Here is a 16488-nt window from a genome sequence, read left to right as displayed (position 1 = left end):
CTCACCGTCGACCAGAATCGTTATGCTACTGGAAGATTTCGAGTAGGCGTTGGCAGCCTCGCACTGATACGTCCCAGAATCGGCCTTGGTCGCTTGCTGGATCGACAATCTGTGGTCTTCTGCAAACAATATTATATTTCAAACCAAGGTAAGAAAGTGCTTTGCAGACCGCAGGCAAAGATTATAAACCGAGCCGTAAGTGAGGTTTGTAAGTGCCTAAGGTCTGCAAGGGCACTTTCTTAACAAAGTTTGAATACTATTTTTTTCCCTACCGGCACAACTTCGTTGAAAAAAGTCAAAAAAAGATGGTTATATTCCTGATTAAAACGAAAATTTTGATAATTAAATAGTAGCCTGGGTTATTTGTTTAATTAACTTGTCATCGCATTTGAAGATTTGACGTTTGTTCGAAAATTTGATATAAACAGGGTAAAGTAATTACCTACCTAGCTTTTCTGTTTATTTTCCAGATTATATGATTGATCTACCAACTTGCTTTATTGAATTGGCTTTCATTTATCAATAACTTATTTCACTTTTGACATTTGTATTTTGGTACAGTTTTACCATAAACATTTCATGATTAACTTTCTTCCCTTAGCGAGAAAGTAGAATTTTCTCACCTCAAATGAGGTATCCACAGCCTACATTTCTAACCGGTAGAGAAAAAAACATTTTGTGCAACCTCACTTTATTTCTGCGACAATTACCTGCGACGTAGATTCGATCGGACGGGTTTAGCGGTACCCCATCCTTGTACCACTGAACCTGCGGGGCGGGGAACCCTTCCACGACACACGGTATCACAACTTCGGCGTTGGTCGGGAACCGCTGGTTCTCGGATGTTATGTTCGTCGTTACTGGCACTAGATTCGATAAATCACAGTTAACTCGTAATAATAAAACAGATAATTTAGTTAACAATTAATCGACACTATGTACAAAACTTTACTTCTGTTAATCAAGTCTTATTAATTACTCAACCAAAAATGTTACGGGTTAATAGATACTTTACCGATGAAGGTTGCCGGGGGTTGTTCCCTGTTTGGGTTAATTTCGTTATTGGCCGGTGGTGGAAGAGTGGGTCTATAGACAGGGCGAGGTCTTAGCGCAGCGGCCGTCGTGGGTAGCTCGGGAGGGTTCACTATATACTTGAGGAACTTCTGATCTCTAGGATTGGTACTGTAGTAAGGACCTCTCGCCTTGACCACCACTGACCAACTTGCCGCTTTACCGATACCGTTATAAGCTTGGCAAGTGTAAATTCCTAGATTGGACAGTTTGACGGAGTGGATGAGAAGGGAATAGTCTTTGCGTACTTCGAACTGGCTAGTTTTTAACGGGATAAGACTGTCATCTTTCCACCAAGTGACCGCAGGGAAGGGATAACCCAAGGCCAAACAGTTTAGGGTTGCAGGGGCGTTCAGAGACACCACCAAGTTCGGTTGATCTTCTTGTTCTAACACAGTTGCGGGACGTGGAGGACTATCTAGTTAGTTATGTTACGATTAGAACAAATTCTACCACATCACAGTTAGACCAAATGTTAAAGCAGTACTAGCAGTGCTCAAACACGACCGCAACTTACCGACGACGTCTAGCTTGATTTGATTAGTTAAAGCTTGTCCCACGTTGTTGTCGGCGGTGCACAGGTACACCCCCGAGTCAGTTTTGTGCAAGGTGATTACTTGCAAAGACTGATCCAGTTTGATCCTGTACTTGGCCTGAGTACCGTCAATCTAAATCCCAAAAGATGTACACGCCGCACAAAACAACAATCGATATAATTACCAGTAGGTTGTCCTTCCTCCAGGTTACTTTTGGTACCGGATTACCGGTAACTGCGCATCGCAAGGTCACTTGATCGCCGATAAGTCCTTGCACCTCAGGTTCGTAGGTCGCCGCGTCGATTTTCGGCGCGTAATCTGTCAAAAAATATTTAGTGAAAAACGTAGTACAATCTCGCAACGTAACTCACAGTCGCTTTGAATCGGAGCTTCAGTGTAAACTGGCAAGCTCTGTTGGGTTACCAGTTCCGCCGGTACTTGCACTATGGGTTCGATGCAAGAAGTACCGCACCCGGTACTGCAACACTTGAGCTGCAAAGAACAGTCTGCGTCGTTCCTGCACTCCTGTTCGCAGTTGGTCTCCTCGCGGTGTTCCAGCGTCGGACATTCCCCTTCTTTGTTGACTGAAATCGACAGGATCAGATCGTCCTGGTGGTGGTACTGTTTCATTCTTACTTTCTCTACAAACCGCGATGAAATCTGGATCTTCGCTGGTGGTCCTGTTTCTGTTGATATCGATGGCACATTGCGAGTTCGGAGGGCAGTCCACCTTGCTGCAGGGGTTTTGGCACTGGCACCTGTTGCATTGATTGTCGTCGACGTACGCCTCGATGCCGTAGGGACACCTCAAGGTGGCGCACTCGTCGAAATGTGCTTGACACGGGTGATCTTGGGGACCCACCGCTGCACAAAAATAGCAAATGACCAGAGATCCAGCGTGAAAAAGCGACATGAGTTGGAGTAATGATAAAGCTCAGCATTGTCCCAAATTGGCAGCGTGTGCGTTTTGTGTGTAGTGTAACGAGAACAGAAACAACAAACTTACGAGGCTGAGTTACTGTCAAATAATCTTTACAGAAATCAACGCAAGATTGGAATGTTTTAAAGTTATTTAAATTGCCACCGCAACCGCTGAACAAGAAGGCAATACATTCCCCACGTGCATTGTCGAAGTACCAACGCTTGTGGTACCCATCTTGGCAGGAACCCGTATCCACGGGCAGCTCACAGACAGCTAGAGAACAATTAGTGCATTTTATTCGACCATCACCCAAGAGAAAAAACACTAAGCGATGATTTAGGTACTCACCGGTACTGGTCACGTTACTTCTCTTCTCCTCGTGAGTCACACAAATCGATTCGCACTCCTCGTTCGAACTGAACCTGTTGCCGGTACCACCGCAGCCGCCGTAGGCGAATTGTGCGCAGCGTCCGACGCTCTTTTCGTAGTAGTACTTCACGAAGTAGCCCTTGCACGGTCCCTCCTCTCTCGGCATGTTACAAACATCTGCACCCCAAACGATCAGTACCGCTACCGTACCAATAACAACAAAGTACCTTGTCCTCTGAATTTGCCACACTGCCTCTCGCACTGCTCTTCGCTGTTGAAACGATTGCCATTCCCGCCACAACCTGTGTACGTGAACGGAGTGCACACTTGACTGGTCGGATTGAAGAAGAAGACGGAAAGGTTGTCCGTGCAGTTTCCTGGATCGGCTTGTTCGTAGCACATCGCGACGTTCGTGGGGTGCGTTGCGACTAAAACTTATCCTTGTCGGAACTGCAAAACGCTCGACGGTACTCACCTGCAGGTGCCTGCGTTTGAATGGGTACTTCTTGGGTGGGTACCGCTCGTTTGCACCTTTGCTCGCAGGACGCCTTATCTGGGAATCGGTTGTAGTTACCCTCGCAACCTCCGTACTTGAACGGCAAGCAAGAATCAGTACGTGCGTCGTAATAGAACTGTTCGTACTCGGAGTTGCAAGGTCCGACGACCGGAGGAAGAGCGCACGCATCTTAAAACCGTCAAAAATACTACTACTGTCACCGAGTACTGTTGTTGCAAGTACCTTGCGCGTTTCCACAATTTTGCCAACACTGTTCGACCGATGCGAAATTGTTCTTGTTCCCGCCGCATCCACCATAAGTGAAGCTCTTGCACACGCCGTCAGTTCTGTCGTAGTGGTACCGCAGTTCTGCTGCTCTGCAGTTTCCGGTTTCGCTCGGTAGGAAGCACATTTCTGCAAAAGTGGCGGTGTTTATAGTTGATTTCATATAAATGTTCATTAAGTGAGCAGTGGTTTTGAAATGAACATTGCCGAAACGGACAACAAAACTAAAAAATCAAGGTCCGCGCAGGGCAAGCAACTTTGAAAGTCAAACTAATTTCATACCAACAGAAAATCAGATTTTCATGGCTTGCTTAGATGCACATTTATATGAAATTGAGTACAAAGTCCAGTCAAAAGTCAAAAAACCACCACCTGTTGCGTTAGGTTGGTAAAATTTAAAAAACCCTAGGTAGATGTTTCTTTGTAACTAGGTATAAATTATGACATTTATTTGATTCAAAATAAAATTCAGTTGCTTTGAATTTCGTTGATATTGTTTTATTAGCAGCACGTTTCATTTATTTATTAATTCTTATTATTTTTGCTTAAACATGCCCAGAACAATAAGACACTTAGTAAACATTTAACCTCAAAATTACAAGTCTGACCAAATTTTACATTAGACAACGTTGCCGATAGCAATTATCGAGGAAAATGCGACGTTGGTGGTTTTTTGATTTTTGAATGGACTTTACGTATCTCGCTGATTCGAGGCAGTACCTGTCGTGAACGGTTCTTCGACTGTTTCAGGTGGTTTGGTGACGCGTGTCGCAAGTCTTCTGTCACATCTTTGCTCGCATTGTTGTTGAGTTTCGAAGTTGTTGCCGTTGCCGCCGCAGCCACCGTAGTAGAATTGCCGGCAACCTCGTTCTCTCGTGTCGTAATACCAACGGTTGGTGTAGTTGCCGCAAGTACCGATTTCGGCGGCCAGTTGACACAAGTCTTTTTCTGTATGAAAATTGTTACATTAACTATAGTACTTCGCCAAACGGTTACAAATTGAGTGTTAAAATCGGTGCAACAAGCCACTCACCGATTTCTTTTGGACAATCAGCCTCACATGCTTCTCTACTATTGAAGTTATTGTTATTACCGTTACAACCAGAATAATAGAACGGCAAGCATTGCTTTTCAGGAATGTCGTAGTACCATCTTGGTTCCCTCCCCGTGCAATTACCCTGTGCTCTCGGTAAAGAGCAGTGATCTAACATACTCAAGTTAGTAAATTAAATACAACTTCATGCCAACTAACTACCTCAAGACAACGTTATAGCATGCAAAATTGTAAAAGTACCACTTACCCTTTTTGCGACCAGTCTGTGTACACTGCTGCTTGCAAGCCTCCTCCGTTGGGAAATTATTATTGTTGGACTTACACCCTCCATAGATGAACTGTTGACAACTCTTGCTGCTCTTGTCAAAGTACCACCTCAGATAATTACCTTTGCATGGACCCTCCTCTTTATCTTGCTCGCACGCATCTGCACATTTTTATTCGCTTAAATTAACAACCCGTCGTAAATGACACTACCATTACCGACACTGCTGTCCTTCACGCAGAGCGACATGCAGTCTTCTCTGGTCTCGAATCTATTGTTGTTACCCAAACAACCCCCGTAGATAAACTGGGCGCAATGCTTTCGCTCCGTGTCGTAGTACCATTGAGGATAGTACCCTTCGCACGGTCCTGACACCTTCGGAAGTTTGCATCTGTCTGCAGAAAAATCGATAAGAAGGTTCACAACAGAACAACGAGGACCCATTACCCATTCCCTCCGGTTTAACACAGATGCCGTCGCATTCTTCTTTGGTCTTGAAACGATTGTTGTTTCCGTCGCATCCGCCGTACCAGAATCTGGAACAACCGCCGTAGTCCATGTCGAAGAACCATTTGACCGTGTAATTGCGACAGGCACCGCGCTCTTTCGGCTGAAGACAACTCTCTTGAAGATTCGGTGGGATATCTTTGCAACCTTCGAAGTTATCACCGCTTGCTTCGGCGGTACCATCCGGACAACAACCGTATTTGCTGGAGTCGCAACCGCATCCCGCGAAATTGGGACCTTGGGCTGGGGTACTGTCGTCGGAGCAGCAACCGAATTCGGTGTTTCGGCAACCACAACCTAATTTAAAACGAGTTACGTTCCAAGAATGACACAACACGCAGGAAAAGGAACGGAAGTTGTACGTACCTGGTAACTCTCTTGCGTAAACAGAATATTTAGTGGTTAGGTACGACGCGGAAGTTTTGGGTTTAGTAATTATTACCTTGTTGGTGGGGACCTTTGGCGACGGAGACCCCGTCGGGACAACATCCGAATTGGAAGGTGTGACAGAGACATCCTTGGTAGGAAGGTCCTGCAGCTGGGGTGTACTCGTCGGGACAACAACCGTGCTCGGTGTATTGACATCCGCAGCCCTCGTTATTGTACCCTCTGGCGGCTGTAACGTTGTCAGGACAGCACCTGTAGGGAGAGTACTGACATCCACATCCTTCCAAATTGGGTCCTCTCGCTGGCAAAATATTGTCCGGACAGCATCCGTGAGGACTTGCCAGACAACAACCTTCTCCGTTGCGTCCGTGGGCGGGTGTGACTCCGTCAGGACAACATCCGAACTCGTTATCCGAACACGGCATTTTGCATCCTTGGTAGTTGGGTCCTTCAGCTGGAGTAACCCCATCAGGACAACAGCGGAAGTATGATTCGCTACAATCCGAAATGTTGCACCCCTTGAGGAATTCATCTTCGGCAGCTTCGACCCCGTCCGGACAACATCCGTACGTAGCACTGTTGCAATCTGGTGCCTCCGAACTCGGCGACGTGACCGTCGTAACTTCTTCCTCTTCGCACCCTTTGTATTTGGGTCCTTGCGCTTCGGTGACGTTGTCTTGGCAACATCCGAATTTGGATTTGAGACAGGCCGGGGGTGGTGGAGGACACCCTTCGTTGTTATTGCCCTCCGCGGTTGTCTTGTTATCTAGACAACATCCGAAGAGAGTTTCGTTGCAGTGAGTTGAAGGACAACCCTTGAAATTCGGTCCGAGGGCTGGTGAGACTCCGTCTTCGCAACACCCGAATTTGGACTCGTTGCAAGTTTTCGGATTTGGACAACCTTTGTCGAAGGGTCCTTCCGCCGGAGTGATTTTATCCCAGCAGCATCCGAAAGTGGTGTCTTTGCAGGACTTCTGTTTCCTCCTCTTGCACATTCTGGGCTTCTTCGCTGCGAACACTTCGACGATGGGAGTGGTTTCCCACACGTCTGTGCTACCTTCAGGTGCGCCGCTCTCCGTAGTCGACGACCAAATGTCGAACTCGCCAGTTTGGGTACTACCGGTAAATTCGGTCGTTGGTTCGGTACTCCCAGGTGATTCGGTACTTGCTGGTGATTCGGTACTGCCGGTGAATTCGGTTGTACTTTCTGTAACACCAACAGTTTCGGTGCTCCCTTCTGAAGAACCCGCAGGAGATACAGTACTGCCACCTGCTTCGGTCGTACCTTCTGAACTACCTTCAACTTCCGTGCTCATTCCAGTGGTTTCAATTTCTTCGGTAGTCATTTCTGAACTACCAGACATTTCTGTTGTCAAGACCGAAGGAGCTTCAGTAGTTCTCTTCGTAGTTTCAACGTCATAACCAATATTTGACTCTCCGATGAACGGCTCATTTGGTTCCTCCGCCTTCTCAGAAGACTGACTCAAGCTCGTCGTCAGTTCACTACCACCTACATCTGTTGTACTACCAATATCTGTTACCATCGAGGACTCCGAAGTTGCACCTTCACTTGACGACAACTCTGTCGAAGAATCTGTTACGGATTGACTCGATTCGGAGCTTTGTGACGACAAACTTGCTTCAGTACTGTCCGTCACCCCCGAACTCTCGCTGCTTCCACCGGTTGTGACATCAACACTTTCGGTACTTTCTGAAGTTTCACCGCTCGATGTTGTAGTTTCAACACTTTCGGTACTGTCTGTCGTACCAGTGCTCGCCGAACTGTCGGTACTCGTCGCGGTTTCCGTCGTTTCTGTGGGTTCACTGTTTGATGTCTCGTCGAGATCTGACGTCGTGCTAGAATCAGAAGAACTCACAATACTCGAACTATCTGTCGTGAGATCTGAAGACTTTGTAGCCAAATCAGACGAATCTGTTGTTAGACCTGAAGACGGACTAGTTTCACCTGAAGATTCAGATGCTGCATCTGAAGACACACTCGTAACATCGGACGATCCACTCGTTAGATCTAGAGACCCAGTTGTCACATCTGAAGATCCAGTCGTCAGATCGGACGAAGGAGTCGTCAACCCTGAAGAGTCAGTTGCAGCCTCTGAAGATTCACTCGTCAAAGCTGATGAGTCAGTCATTTTCGACGATTCAGTTGACGACATGTCCGTTGCTTGTTCTGAACTTATTTCAGAGCTCTTGCTGCTGTCAGTACTTTCACTGGTACTTTCTTGGCCACTGACCGTCGTGCCTCCTTCACTTGTTTGTGCACTACCGAGACTGTACGCCGTGTCGACTTCTATCGGGGTATCAGTCTCGAACGCTGAAATCGTAAAGTCTCCGGAACCTTCCGCGGTACTCTCCATTACAGAAGTACCACTGCTTGGTACGCTTGTGAGTTCTTGGTCACCAGAACCCGTGATTCCTGTACCTTCACTTACTACAGGAGATGCGGGAGCGTCGCTGAGCATCAAGTCGTCCATGGAAAGATCAGTTTCTTTTGACCATCCTGGGACGGTGGATTCAGTACTCGCACCTAATTTATCTTCGCCCTGAAACAACCAAACCTAAAAGGGTTTGTTCGGGGAAGAATTAAAACGTACCATCGGTTTGGTAGTTTCCTTCAGTTGCTCCAGCTTGTCGTCCATCCACTCACCGTCATCGCATTCGTCAGCTGGTACTATCTCGTATTCGCCATCGTCATCCACTGGCTCTTTGCCTGTGGTGATAGTTTCATCTGTCGCTCCAGTTTCTGATTCGTCAATCGATTTGGTAACATCCGTTGGTATGATGGTATCTAAACGAACCCCACCGAATTAGTCTGACGATTGTCGAAACAGTACCTACCTTCGGAACACGGATGAGTGTTGCACTCTTCCCTCCCAAAAATAATATTGTCAGGGCCACATTCATCCGCGTCAACAACCTGGAGATCTTTCAAGCAAACCACCTTCTTGGTTCTTTCACCACCTCCGCAAGGCTTCGAGCACTCGCCCCACGGTCCGCTGAACCACTCCCCGGGACACTTCTCCACCTCCCCGGTGCAGTTCCTGATGGTGTCGTACGTCTTATGAGAGTCGCATTTGTCGCTTTCGACTTTTTTGACGGTACCATCGGGGGTGATGACTCCGCAAAACAGCGTACGGGTTTGTACGCCTTGTCCGCATCGAGCAGAACACTACTAATTCCATTACAATATGAACAACTTGCGGAGAAATTTTGACGAGAAAAGTATAATCACCTCACTCCATTGCGACGCGTACCAGTTGTACTCGCACGCCGCTTTCGTCTCTTTGCATTGTCTCACCATCTCGGGCTTTTGCTCGGCGTCGCAGAGATCGTCCGAGTACACCACACCGTTGCCGGTGGCGCACTGCACGTTCCTGGTCTCGTTGGTCAACCCGCATTTGTCGCACTAAAAACCTTCGTGGATTCGGCGTTCTACTCTGGTGGTACTCAACTTACCCCGCTCCACCTGGAGGTGATCCAATCCACACCCTCGCAGGGCCTCAGATTGCACTTTCTTTCGACTTGTGGCCTAGGCTCGATAGCTTCGCATTCCGAGTCGTTCATGATTTCGATGCCGGCACTCTCGTTACGGTAGCAAAGAACTCGACGAGTTTCTTTGCCGTCGCCACACAAGCGATTACACTAGATTTTGGATTAGTACAGTCGCGACAAAAACAAAATGGGACTTACAGGCTTCCACGGTCCTGTGTGCCACTTGGCACAAATCCTACCCTTGTTGCAGACTTGCTTTTGTGGGGGTTTGGGATGAAGCTTCGCGCACTCCTCGTCGTCCACCAACGAAGGATAACCGTTGGAGATGATCTGCTGACAGGCGATTTCCCTCGTTTGAACGCCCCCTTCGCCGCAAGGCTCCGAGCAGTTTCCCCACGGGTACGGCACCCACTGGGCGTCGCATGGTATTTCTGCACACCGCTGCGTGGCCGCCGGTTCGTTGTTCGCATCGCAAAGACTCCTCTCCGCCTGTTCTAGAGTTTGTCGACCCACGCAACTCACGTTCCTGTATTGCACTCCTGCAAGAAGAATCTCAAGAATTGTTTTGATTTGGTCGCAACACAACCTCCTCCACACGTTTGACTGCAAAGAGAGAACTGGTCGAACGTCCAGACGTAGCTTTCCGTTTCGTAGCCTGGCTGAATGTTGGTCGGAAGACTGTACTCGTAGTCCACCCCGACGTTGGGTCGTTGGATTAACATCTAAACGACAAGATGGTGGTACGGCGCGCTACGAAATTGAAGTGGCCAACTTACGACAACGAAGAGAGTCTGGTTGATGGGCCCCAAACAGGAAACCGTGTCGAGGCCTAGGATCCCGTGTAGCTGTCGCTCGTAGCGAAATTTGCAGCCGGCGAACTCGATGGTACTGGGGAAGCTTATGATCCAGTGGCCGTTCAAATAGTAGTGGCCTGAGGTGTTGCGAACTGCCAAGTAGTTGTCCGAGGGTGCCACTTCTTGCAAAAGAATGTTCGTGGCCCCAGCTGGGATCAAAAGGATGTCGTTGTAGCCCGGCTCGAGGTCTTGCATGTCGAAACGACCCGTAACAGTGTTGCAGGTGCTGCCGTTGCCTCTGCAGACTCGACACCGGTCCTCGCGTGCGCTGGAACCCAGCATCATGTCGCACCCTACTGGCTACAGAAGTGACTTAGTTTCCAAAATGCCACGCATCCTCGACACCCACCTGACATTTGCCTTGGACGCAGACGTCGAACGATTCGTCGCTGCATTTGGTACCGTCGACCACTTGGTTCCTGTGCCTGTGGTGGAACTTCTCCCCTCGCGGCATGCAGTACAGCTCGCACGGGTTCGGCGCTTTGGTGTACGGAACCCATCTAAAAAACCGTCTCAGTTTCCTCTCACCACTATGAATATTTTACCTACTGGTATAGCACCCCATTAAATGGGACGCTGTTGAATTCCGAGCATTGCTGCGCCCTGAAATCTCCAGTATCCGGACAATCCTGAAAATAATTGCCGGTTTTAACTTAATAAGAAGATTATAAAGGCGGCGGCGTGATTTTATCTGTAAAAGGGAGGCAGTACGTTGTTATTAATTGTTGCGTCAGGAGTTATGGGTGAGTAATGACCCATTTAAATCTTATCGTAGGAATCCCTCTTAAAACCGTGCTGCGTAAGCACGTGGAGCTTTTTGGATTGGAAAAAAAAAACTGCTCGGTAAGCGTGACGCGAAGAAGAATTTTAGAAAATTCGAGCCATTCCCTTAAACCCTCGACTGGTCACAATATTAATCATTCATTGTGATAACACGACCGACCTTGAACTGAAGTGGAGGATTAAAGAAAGGGTCCTCTTGTTGCTTGGGTGTGTTCCGTGAGGAAGAATTTCTTTTTTGAAAGGCCGCCACGTGGTTGAAATAACCAGACACATGATTGGACCTATTGTCTAACTGTCCACTACATCAAGTGTGTCATTAACCGTGTAATGGTCATTTGAACCGTCACTAATTGTGCCAACTAATTGATTTTCATTATGGTGCCACGGACCATCCACCGGACGATGGACTTAAGGACAATTGATTTAAATGAAGGAAATTAAACTACTAAATGATCTTTGAAATGCACATCATTTGTTATGTAGTCAAGTGTAAAGTCAGACAAAATAGTGCTCAAAATAAAAAATTACAAAGTTACAAAGTTCCTATTACTGAACAAGAAGCGATAAAAGTTATGGGCCATCAAAAAGAAAGCGCACTAATTTTTAAGCGCCCAATAACGGCCGGGTTTCAAACATATAATTTAATGTTATTTAAGAAACAGATAACGAAAAAGGTCACCTACATTCGTCAAGTAGTAGAAAATAGTAAATACTCCTCTAATTAGCTGGAATTTGGGGGACGTAAAAATTAGAACATGATAAATCAGACTTTCTTAAAAGGGCACGTGTAATAAAATTGTTTGAAATCGCTTGTTGTAAATATTGTTCTTAAAAAATAATAAAACCACGCAATATCGTTTTAAACATGCGTCTTGAAAGGTGGAAATGGATAGAGCTATAAAAATTCAATTTAAGAAACGTTATCATAATGGCTATAACTCTGCGAGACGATCGCATGAAATGATTTATGTGTGGTTGTAGTAAATTATTCCAAGCATGTTTAATACCTGCTGTATTTATGAGAGGTTAAAGTAATTCACATCGATGATTTGCATCTGATAACTGGTTTGCCACCAAATAAAAGTTTGTTAAATCCTTGAAATGGATGGAATCGTACTGTTTAAAATATGTCATGGAGAATTTTGTGAAATTGTAATTACATAGTTAAAATGACTGACGAAAACAGTTCGAGCTTTTAATCAGCTTCCGTTGTTTCCTCATTAGCAGTGAATAAAATTCGTACAATAATCTCTTAAGCTCCTCAGATAATTGAGTGGATGAGATCGCTCACAACTACCACGGAGTGACCATCTACTATCGATCAATTACGTCGGAATGAGGCAAGAGATGAAGAGAGATTTGTTTTTACTTCATCGATTCGACAAAAACCCTAGTAAATTAAATAGAACTGATTGATGCTCGTACAAGTAAAAAAACTGAAGTTTTTTCAGGATTTACGACTTTTTAACTAAATCCACCGCAGTGAGTTTTCAAACAAACGGAAATAAATGAAATATTTTATTCCAATTAAGAAAATGTGTGTATGTTGGGTTGCATACGTACTAGTTTGAAAAACAAATGATCTGTAATGGCACCACGCTCGAGTAACAATAGAAAATAAAAGAACGACAGAATTTCATAAATCCAACTAAACCTGTATTTAAAAGAATGACACTAATTACAGGGACAGCCCAATTCTGAACGTCTCGACAGATAAATACCACCTTTCTTCCTGGCACCCCGCAAACGTTTTTCTTTGATGTACCGCATCCAAACGGAAGAATTAAAATAACCTCTTGTTAGGTGGACGTTTTGTATACATTTTAAAAAAAGAACCAAATCGAGCGGACACACTTCAATAAAAACGTTCGATCATTTGGTGATTTTTTTGAAAAATGTTTCACAAATTAATGAAAAACAATAACAAATAGCAAATGTCAAAACTGTCACTTTTTGCGTTTGTTTTTTGACAGATTAACCCTTCCAGACACAGCCACCGTTGTTTGACGCGTTTATTTTCTTTGGGCAAAATCTCCATTCTTTCTTGTAAATTAAAACGTGCAGTGACAATGATTCGCTCGTCGCCGCCGCCGTCTGCTCAATCTTGAGGAAGGGTAAGTTTTAAAACAAACATTGCGAATTCCTAATTTCCTACGAAACGTTTTGTTTGGTCGATTTGAAAGCACCGAGCGAGGTCATTGCCTGCTCATGTAATATTCTATAAATAGTTTAATTGTGCCAATGTCTCGTTTCATTACCTGAGTGTTGCACGAGAAATGTCTGGTGGTGGGCCCTTGGCACGCGTATCCGGGCGTGCATTGTCTGGTTATTGTTGAAACGCCGCCCCCGCAGGACCTGGAGCAGAGGCTAGGCGTCGACCATTCCGTCCACGGACCGGCGTCTTGTCCGGTGCCCCCTTCGGTCACGTAACTCTCGGGAAGGTAGAGGTTGGCCCCTTGCTGCCTTTTGAACCGGTCCCGGTGATGTCGTATCCGCTGAAAAATTACAACATATAAACGTCAATCCATCGTAAACCGTAAAAATCGTAGTGGCCGCGCAACCATAACTCAGCTGTCAAATGTCATTAAACGTCAAAATTGAACACAATTGTCAATCGGGACGTAAAATAAGTCGATGGGTTCATTCAGGCGAGTCGATTTTTACCGATTAAGGACCTAAAATGTTACCCCAAAAAGGGTGTAAGGGAGCAAAATGTAATTCGCATGAAACTGAAATATACAGGGTGTGACCACTGTTACCGAAACATCTGTTCGTCTGTACAGTTTTACAGTCTGGGTAACACACCACAACGCACGTCGACTCCTAGACGTGCAAACCCTCGATCGGAGAAGCTGGGTTAGCCTTGATTATTGTTATTACTTGGTGTAATGGCTTTATTGCGGCAACAATGGAAATTCAGCAGACCATAACTCGAACTGATCGGAATGTCAAACAAGCTATAAATAATCGATGGCAAAAATCGCTAGAGCAGACGCGGACTAGACGATTGTCCTTATATGCGGAGAGCCGCATTCCGTTTTCGATCAATTATGACTGTTTTTTCTCGACGCGCTATCTTGCCACACGAATCGGAAAAAATAAGTAACCAGCCATTAACTTTCGGTAACTGTACAGAGTGACGATGAATAATTGAGTTAGAACCGTTTGATTGATAACATTGTTGCGGTCGGGTTTGTTCAAATCAATCAAGCCAATGATGGTAATGGTAACCCAATTTCAGAAACTGGTGCAGGATGATCGAGATAGATTAAATTGATGAATGATGTCTCTACAAAGTGCAGGCCGAGCGAACGTAAATTTGTAGCTCAGAAAACGACATTGTTTAAACATCCTCGTTTTGTGTATCGAGATTTGACGTGAACCCTTTAAACTAGCGAGCACAGTAAAATAAACTTTGATTCTAGATTAACCACCAAGAAACAATACCATAAATAAAGAATCGGTGCCACAAGCAATTGTCGTTTTGTATAGTTGTTCAAAAGCGGCGCTTTACGGTGATAGTTTCTACAACTTTCCAACTACAAAAATCTCGAATGCCGTGTTTATTAAATAGCAACAATACCTTAATCAAGTATTTTAAGAATTTGAGGTCATTAAAGCTCAAGTTGGTCCATTAAATTACAATTTTACACCTCACAAATATTTATGAAACGTGTTTCGTGTATGTTTTCTCTAATTTTTAACTACTTTGGGATTGTCGTATTTTAATTTTAAATTGAAAGTTAAATACCATTTTAAAATACCGAGCCTACGACATTCGAAAAGTCGTTTTTTTAATCAACTCGAAGTTAATTCGTCTAATAAATTAGACCAGAAACAACATTAATTAAATTACTCAGAGTTGTGTTAAAAAAATCTTTATTATCCGAAAGAAAGAGACAGAAAAATACACACATATAATATGTAATTTAATTAATATTGATACCTATAATGCTTCAACATACAGAGACATTTCATTTACGAGTTCTTTCTAAATAATATACAGTATGAACGTAAATAGTCCCTCCGGTTAACTTACGAACCAGGCAAAATAGATATCGAATATCGAACAAAAACCTAATCAAATTGTAGCGAGTTTACTCCCTTTTAACGTAACACTAACGTATGAATCTGCAAAAATGGCGCTGGAGGCGCTGTCAACTTAGAAATGTTAAATAACAATAGAACGACCAGCTCGTTCACCCGATTTAACTCCTCTTTTCTTATGGAGATATTTAAAACCACAGGTCTAATTTTTGAGAAAACAAAAAATTCGCTGGTATGTGTGACCATAACGCCAAAAAATATTCGAGAGTGTGGATATGAAATGTCAAAGTAGACTGTTTGATTACCAAGAGGTGCAGGGAGGACATTTTGAACATTTGTTGAAGTGGCCACATTTATTCATACTTTTATGTTTTTGTTTTTTTTTTCGTTTTTGAGTTTGAATAAAGATTGTCATTTACTGTCTTGTTATGTACTTATCATTCTTATTCACTTAATAGAATTGTATCTACCTCAAACATTTTCTCGAATGGCATTTTGTTAGAAAATTACTTTAAAAGTGAGAGCAAAACAACTTCTTCAGCTGGTCTGTGAAACACATTCAGACGAACGTATAATACATTCATTTTTGTTTTAGACCAGAGTAGGCTATTTTATTTTTTTTAAATGTTGGTATCGGGGCTATGTCAAAATAACAAAATCAAAATTGTTCGAACTGCCAGTGTCAAATTTAACATTATTATTAAGTATTAAGGTAAATTAGTTTTAAATTTGTGCAATATTTACATTTATCACTAAATACACACATCATTGAGTCCTCGAAACTATGTAGTTAATTGGAAAATGATAATGCTTGGCTACATGGTCATGAATTTTGACAAGAAAGTGTAACCTCAAATATTATACATGATGTATATTGTCATTCAGCCACAGTCTTACCATACAAATCGCTAAATTTCCATAGCCTACTCTGGTCTAAAACAAAAGTGAATGGACTGTAACTCCCAATTCATGAAATAAAAAATCAAGCCACCGTTGGACAGAACATTGAAAGAACTTTCAAATGATGTATCACGTGACCTGTTATTTGAAATTTAAAAATTGACAGCGTCCCCAGGGCCACCTTTGCACGCTCACGCTTCAGTTTTACGTTAAAAACAGTAAACTAAAGTAAACCACGTCGTTTCGTTTTGTCCGATGTCTCTATCTTACTCGATATAAAAGTTAAGAATGGCCCGGACTATTTATGTCAACTCTGTATATTTTACATATAATCTTAATTGTAATTAAAAACTTATAGAGAAACAATTATAGAACTTCTGTAAATACCTACGCAAAGGTAAATGGTTCATTTGTAATGAATTAAGTTTTCATTTGGCACGTTAGCATGATTAAGATAAGATACGATTTAATAGCCAATAAAAGTACATTTGCAGAAATCACA

At 44.0% G+C, this 16488-nt stretch overlaps 1 protein-coding gene across 5 annotated transcripts in view; it reads right to left on the bottom strand.

Moving 5' to 3' along the window:
• Ppn (Papilin) overlaps positions 1-16488 on the bottom strand; it is a 49866-nt gene that overhangs the window by 484 nt on the left and 32894 nt on the right. For 2 of the 5 annotated variants that reach the window (XM_069037984.1, XM_069037985.1), the window contains exons 3-30: positions 13298-13534; positions 10806-10885; positions 10606-10756; positions 10179-10556; positions 9989-10124; positions 9601-9941; positions 9367-9552; positions 9143-9316; positions 8749-9079; positions 8505-8698; positions 5948-8453; positions 5446-5802; positions 5217-5393; positions 4981-5160; positions 4713-4883; positions 4400-4627; positions 3638-3808; positions 3374-3583; positions 3126-3326; positions 2878-3075; positions 2614-2802; positions 2244-2471; positions 1979-2191; positions 1792-1925; positions 1589-1739; positions 1016-1489; positions 711-866; positions 6-119 (exon numbers count right to left, since the gene is read on the bottom strand). In XM_069037984.1, coding sequence (XP_068894085.1) covers positions 6-119; positions 711-866; positions 1016-1489; positions 1589-1739; positions 1792-1925; positions 1979-2191; positions 2244-2471; positions 2614-2802; positions 2878-3075; positions 3126-3326; positions 3374-3583; positions 3638-3808; positions 4400-4627; positions 4713-4883; positions 4981-5160; positions 5217-5393; positions 5446-5802; positions 5948-8453; positions 8505-8698; positions 8749-9079; positions 9143-9316; positions 9367-9552; positions 9601-9941; positions 9989-10124; positions 10179-10556; positions 10606-10756; positions 10806-10885; positions 13298-13534 — 8266 coding nt within the window. The remainder of the gene's footprint in view (positions 1-5; positions 120-710; positions 867-1015; positions 1490-1588; positions 1740-1791; positions 1926-1978; positions 2192-2243; positions 2472-2613; positions 2803-2877; positions 3076-3125; positions 3327-3373; positions 3584-3637; positions 3809-4399; positions 4628-4712; positions 4884-4980; positions 5161-5216; positions 5394-5445; positions 5803-5947; positions 8454-8504; positions 8699-8748; positions 9080-9142; positions 9317-9366; positions 9553-9600; positions 9942-9988; positions 10125-10178; positions 10557-10605; positions 10757-10805; positions 10886-13297; positions 13535-16488) is intronic. The other 3 variants (XM_069037988.1, XM_069037987.1, XM_069037986.1) reach the window with 3 other exon arrangements.

Source organism: Tenebrio molitor, chromosome 2, assembly GCF_963966145.1.
Source record: "Tenebrio molitor chromosome 2, icTenMoli1.1, whole genome shotgun sequence".
Taxonomy (NCBI): domain Eukaryota; kingdom Metazoa; phylum Arthropoda; class Insecta; order Coleoptera; family Tenebrionidae; genus Tenebrio; species Tenebrio molitor.
The sequence above is the reverse complement of the archived record's forward strand: the minus strand, read 5'-3'. Positions and strand labels throughout refer to the sequence as shown.